The 6000-nt window shown below is 44.5% G+C and overlaps 1 protein-coding gene across 11 annotated transcripts in view; it reads right to left on the reverse strand.

Moving 5' to 3' along the window:
* Positions 1 to 3695, reverse strand: part of CADPS2 (calcium dependent secretion activator 2) — a 566720-nt gene extending 563025 nt beyond the window's left edge. For 3 of the 11 annotated variants that reach the window (XM_008960697.5, XM_055115338.2, XM_055115341.2), the window contains exon 1: positions 2923 to 3684. In XM_008960697.5, the coding sequence (XP_008958945.1) occupies positions 2923 to 3261 (339 nt within the window). In that variant the 5' untranslated portion in view covers positions 3262 to 3684. Of the gene's footprint in view, positions 1 to 2317; positions 2337 to 2922 lie in introns of those variants that run through there. The other 8 variants (XM_055115340.2, XM_055115339.2, XM_034964895.3 and 5 more) reach the window with 6 other exon arrangements.
* Positions 3696 to 6000: the final 2305 nt, after the last annotated feature.

A 6000-nucleotide genomic window follows, 5' to 3' on the forward strand; every position in this document is an offset into this window, starting at 1 on the left:
TGTTCGTTAACTGTGTTTAATGCTACTAAGCTTTCTCAAATAGCTCATAGACACAACCTCTTACTAACTTTGTGGACCATTTTAGCCAAGTGAAAAAAATAAATAACACTGCTGCTCAGTTCTGGTTCATAGAAACTCACCAGCTCTAATAGTGAACGGGCTTTGACTGAAGAGAAACCTGACTCCTGGCCTCCTGGGTAAAGATCTTATCTTTGTGATTAATTTTCTTCATAGAATGAAGACCCTTTCAGATCTCAATTTCTGGGTCTCTAAATTCTTGAAGTTGAGAGAAGTAAGCAGCAATATTCATTTCAATGACAACAATTTCAGCTATTAAATCTTTTTACTGGATGCCTGACTACTTGAAGATACAGAATAAAATAAACAACGGATTAGTGATTTTGCAATTACCTTGTTACTTCTTTTAGATAATCTAACTGTATAATGCAAGACTTCAAGTAAGTTTTGGCATTACTTATTAGCTTGTGCATCAAATTCACATAAACATAGTTAAATTCCCATTTCATTTTGCCCTAAGAGGAAACCAGACTGCCAAAAGTTGCTCCAGCTCCCTTTAGTAAGCAGCACATTTTTTAAAAGGTGGGGGAGGGTTGAGTAAAGTAAATACTTAGGTTATTTGGCATCCATCTTAATAAAAAATAAAAGTAATTCACAAAAGTTAACCTGTGCTCAATGCTCTAAGCATTTAGAATGTGGAAATTCCTAAGGATTCTATTTTTTTTCATAGAATATATGTTGTATTTTGCTTTTTTTGTAGTTTGAAATTATCTTTGGTAATGCCTGGATAAGGTTATAACAATAGTCTCCCCAGTAGTATTGTGAATGCACCTGCTTGCCAATTCAAATAATTTTGAACAAATATTTAAACAGAAGGAGTCAGAGAAAAATGCACTATTTGAACAGCTAAGGGAGGGTCCACTTCATTAACAAAATGCAACAAGTATTCACAGTATAAATCAACTCATAGTAAATTTGCAAAAGCATCTTCAAGGATAATATTACAGGGAGAAAATAGTCTCTTAATTTTACCAAACATTATTTTTACACTTTAATCATTAAAAATAGGCTTAAATGCAATATGAATGGTAAAACTAGAGACTGGATGATATGAACTCATACCACAACATATACAAAAAATAGTTTTAACAATGACTATTGAAGCTGACAGTCGCTTGACTAGAATTGAGAAGAGGCCACGGGTGACTGCCCCAGAACAGACTCAATTAGAGCAACTGATTAGTAAGTATGGGATTCATCCAGGAGTGGAGCAGCAGGCTCATAAAAACACCGCGGGGCATTCAAAACTTACCTGAGTAATGGTGGCTTTAACTGTGCCAATTTGTTTGGGACTGGGAAATGCTATTATGACCTATTTCTCTTCTCCAACATGAGGAGTCTCCCTAGGATCTCGAGATCTCTTCCATCTGTAACATTCTGTGACTCAATACCTAGGGTTAGGTTACCTGAAGGATCTGTTATTAATCTCCAGCTGTAAGGAAATATTCCATAAGGATTCCTAGAGAATAAATGATTCCAAAATAGTTGCTCAGTTTGTGTGTGTTTTAAAAAGTTGGGTAAGACCACTTAAAATTTTTTTCTAAGAGGATAGATCTTAAGCATACAATAGTGTTAACTATAGGTGTGTACTTATCCCCATGATACTTATACACCTATGAAACCACCAATAGTTAGGGTGGAGTGGTATGCACAGCTTTTTACATGTCAATTATACTTCAAAAAATAAAGGTTATCTAAATGGGGGTAGGAGAATGTAGGGAGACTGAATTTACTCTGAACTACAGTTATAGTTGAAGTCAACTCAAAACCTCTCCAAATTTCTAAAAATGCCTCACACACTGAAGTTAATATTTCAGAAAACTAATAAATGTCTGTGCATGTAGGTATGCCTTGAGCAGACTACAATCTCTCTGGATCTCTAGGTCTTGTCACAAACTGAGGGAACTGTTACCGATTTCTACAGAACCTTCCAGGTTCAGCATTCTATTAAAAAGATTTCCTAGAGTTTCTATTGTAAACATTTAACCACTTAGGACAATTTGAGTCATTACTCGTGTCTGGTACAGAACATCAGGCCCCTGGGGTCTTGTTTTGAAACTCAAGTTGGCCAGCCTTTCACCTGAAACAAACTTACCTTTTGGGGGAGAATAAGCATTTTGCTCCCCAAAAAAGCATTTGGAAAGCATTTGTTATGAAGTGATCATGCACCAATCCTTTATCTTTCATCAGTAATAGTATATTTCATTAATCAGGCCTGCCCAGACCAGAAATTACTTACCCACAAACACTTTACAAAGCTGCATGCCTTCTCGGTGTTTGGATTTGATGTCCTGGTTGTATGGCAATATAGGAAACGTATTAATTTAACTTTTTTATTCACTGAGGAAAATTTCTACCCCTCTTAAGTGAAGACTTCACTCTAGCTAAGAGAAGTACTCGGGCTCCACCTGTTTCGCCTAGCTACAACACTCATTCAGACCCTCGGCAAACCCAGCTCTAGCAATATCACGCCAGGCTAGGTGGACAGGAATGCACCAGTGCTGTTGGAAATTAAAGTTGATGGGAGTTGCATTCTAATCCGGCCAGAGCTGCGCCTGCCGGGTGCAACCTCGGCGCGGCCGGCGCTGTCGGTCTCTGTCTCACGGATGGTGAGCTGACAGCTCCTGCCAGCCCAGGCGGGGAAGAGGAGAAGAGGTGTCCGCTGCAGCCGCATACCCGGCGGGTGAAAGCACCGTCTTGTCCCCAAAGATTCCTCTGCCCTCAGAGACTAACAAAAATACGGTGTCCTGCGTTTCGCAGAAGGACGGGAGGCGTCCCAGAGCTCTCCCGGGAGAAAACCCCAGGGAGAAGTGGTGGTAGGAGGCGCCCGGTCCCGCAACTCACCTTCTGCTGCCTCCGGGCCATGTCGGTGGGCTGCTTGGCGTTGAAGGGGTACGCGATGCACCTCACGACGAAGACGTAGAGCTGCAGGCGGATCCTCCGCTCCTGCTCATCGTCCAGCTGCCGCTCGGGCTCGTCTCGCCCCTCGCTGAGCACAGAGGGGCTCGGGCTCACGGATCTGGCGGCGCCGCCGCCGCCCGCGCGCCCCGGCGCGTCCCGCCGCCCTTCCCGACTCGGGGCTGGAGGAGCTCGCTGCGAGCTGCCGGCTGCCACCAGCACATCGCGGCTTTCCTCTTCCAGCCCCTCGTCCGACTCCTCTTCGCTGGAAGACGGGTCCAGCATGGTGCTCGGGGATCCCCGCCGCTCGGCCCGCGGTCCCCAAGCGCCTCACCCCCGGCGGCTGCGCCCGCGGGTCTGAGGGAGCCGCGGGGCTGGCTGCAGCGGCCGCAGAACGAAAGGAAAACTGGCCAGGGCTTTCCGGACACGTCGAGTTAGATTCAGGAGTGTTTCCTACCACCAGGGCGAAAGGGGCGGGCAGGAGCCGGGAGGAGGATTGGGAGGGGGGAGAGGGGGAGCCGCCGGGATTGAATAGGCGGAGTTAGCGTTGGGGGTGAGCTTGAGCGCCTCAGGAATTGCTCCGCCAGCCCCGGGCGCGCCGACCCAGCGGTTCCCCAGAGCCCGCCGGCAGAGGCGGAGCCGCCCGAGCGCCCGGACGCAGGTGGGGAACCTGTGGCGCCTACAACAAGCAACACGTGGAATTGAATGTTGAAGAGCCGCGCGGGGCCGCGGAGTGCGCGTGCGCGCGCCGCCGCTGCTGCCCGGGCCCGCCTGGAGCCCTAGCACACAGTTTGCAAAGGCGGGGAGCGGCCGAGCGCGATGGCCCGTGTAAGCGTCCACCGGGGCTGCTCCGACTATCCTCACCCTACCACCTGTGATCTTTTCTCCAGCAGGTGGAGGTGGAATGGGGAGCGGGGAGGGACTGTCCCCTAGCAAGAGGTTAGGGGGAGCGGCCGAGACATCTCCCCAACCCGAATCGGCTGCCTAGGATTGAACCCCAGCGCGGAAAAGCGGGACTGGAGCCCTTCACCACGAAGTATCTTTGCGACAAGACTTTGAAAAGTCTCACTCTGCTCTGCTGCCGTTTTGATGCTCATGCTGAAGCCCAAATTATAAAAGTCGGAGTAATGAAAAAAAAAAAAAACCAACGAGGCTTACTTTTTAAACTGTTCTAGTCCTGCAGACTCACGGCAAGAGAGATTTTATATGTGCAAAATGACACTGATTCAGCTCAAACATATCTCGATTATTTTCTGGGTTGGGATGCAGTTGACTCAAAACAGGTTGTGTAGTGTGGACATTTATTCAACAAAGATTTGAGCGCCCTCCCGGTGTCCAGCACTGTTAGCCTTTTGCGGAGCCCGCGGTGACTAAGGCACATGACACTCAGTCGCTGATGGTTCTGGCCTCAAGTGGGAGTCTTGTAGCTGCACTGAAGCCTGCCTTATCTGCGCAGATTTCTCAATCCTAGTGCTGGAACCACCTAGGAGTTTCTTGTAGTAATTCTGTATCTTATGTCCTAAGTCCTGACAGAGGGGGAAATAGGCAAAACAATGCATTCAACACCAGGTGGAGTGTGCAGCGACCAGGTGGGCAGGGAGGTGATGAAGTTCAGTGGAAATAACACAGGGCAAATTAACTACCAGCTCTGAGCTCCTCTACCACCATGGTCAAACAGCAGTTTTAGCTTTTTCAGGCCACTTTCATATAGTTAGGTACACAAGAGAGACTTCTGCACTTACTGACATTCTCTCTAGATGGGTAAAAGACAAGGAGGCATTTACTCCTGAGGAGTCTTACCTATTTTTCTGCCTAATACATAACAGGCCCCCTAGTAATAAAAGGTCTTCAGTAAGAGCATGGCTGTGGGATGATCACAAACTGCCAAGAAATAGAAAATCTCAAACACCTATGTATTTAAAGGCAATGTTTTATTTTTGGCAAGGCAAACAAATAGCAATCTTGTCATAATAGCTGATGCTTATCTAGCACTTTGCAAAGATCTGTGAAATTGTTTAATACCCTCATCAAAGTAATAGCTTTCTGAGGCAGGTAATATTATTATTGATTGCCCTTTGAACCAGATACTGCACTAAGCTCTTTACATACATTATCTCATTTATTTTAGGTTCCATTGTTCAAATAAGGAACCTGAGAGTTGAAGAATCCTTTCCTTAGGGTACAGAACTAGCACCTAATGGAATAAGGACTCAAAACAGTTTTCTAGTTCCAAATAGTGTCATTTTCTACTGGAATTTGCCTTGATAATAAGACAGTATAATAAATGTATGAGGTTTACTAAACTAATAAAAATTTCTAGGAACATAAATATATGATTTAAATGTAGCAACTTTACTGCCCTTTTCTTGCCAACAATAGGTATATTTTTCAGTTCCTTTTATTAATTAATATTACTTGATGTGATCACTTATTTTTTTCCCATTAAAGGTGGTTATTAAGTCAAAGATCTCCAAGCCTTGAGGATCCCACAGGAAAACATCTAATAATTTTTAGAGCAGGATATACAGTGTTTTCTCCATGAAGATGAAGATGACTTAAGAGGCATAAATTAAAGAAATATCTAAAAGACAACAAAGAGAATGTTTAAGCATCATTAAACATACATTGATTAAGAAACTAACATATGCTAAAGCTATACTGGATATATTTAGGAAAACAAGATATAGGCCATAAGAAGTTTATCAGTTAAGGAATGACAAATGAAAAAAACATTTATTTAAAATAATCAATATTTGGATTGCAATCTGATGAGTGTTCCAATAACCTGGAAGATAATGGCAATACAGAGAAGAAACACTTCATTCAGAAGATAGTAAGTGATATGGTTTGACTCTATGTCCCCACCCAAATCTCATCTCTAATTGTAATCCCCACATGTGGAGGGAGGGACTTGGTGGGAGGTGATTAAATCATGGGGGGCGGTTCCCCCCGCTGTTCTGTGATAGTGAGGGCATTCTCACGAGACGTTTATGGTTTAAAAGTGGCAGTTTCCCCATCTCTCTC

The sequence above is a fragment of the Pan paniscus genome, chromosome 6, assembly GCF_029289425.2.
Source record: "Pan paniscus chromosome 6, NHGRI_mPanPan1-v2.0_pri, whole genome shotgun sequence".
In the NCBI taxonomy this organism is placed as follows: Eukaryota; Metazoa; Chordata; class Mammalia; order Primates; family Hominidae; genus Pan; species Pan paniscus.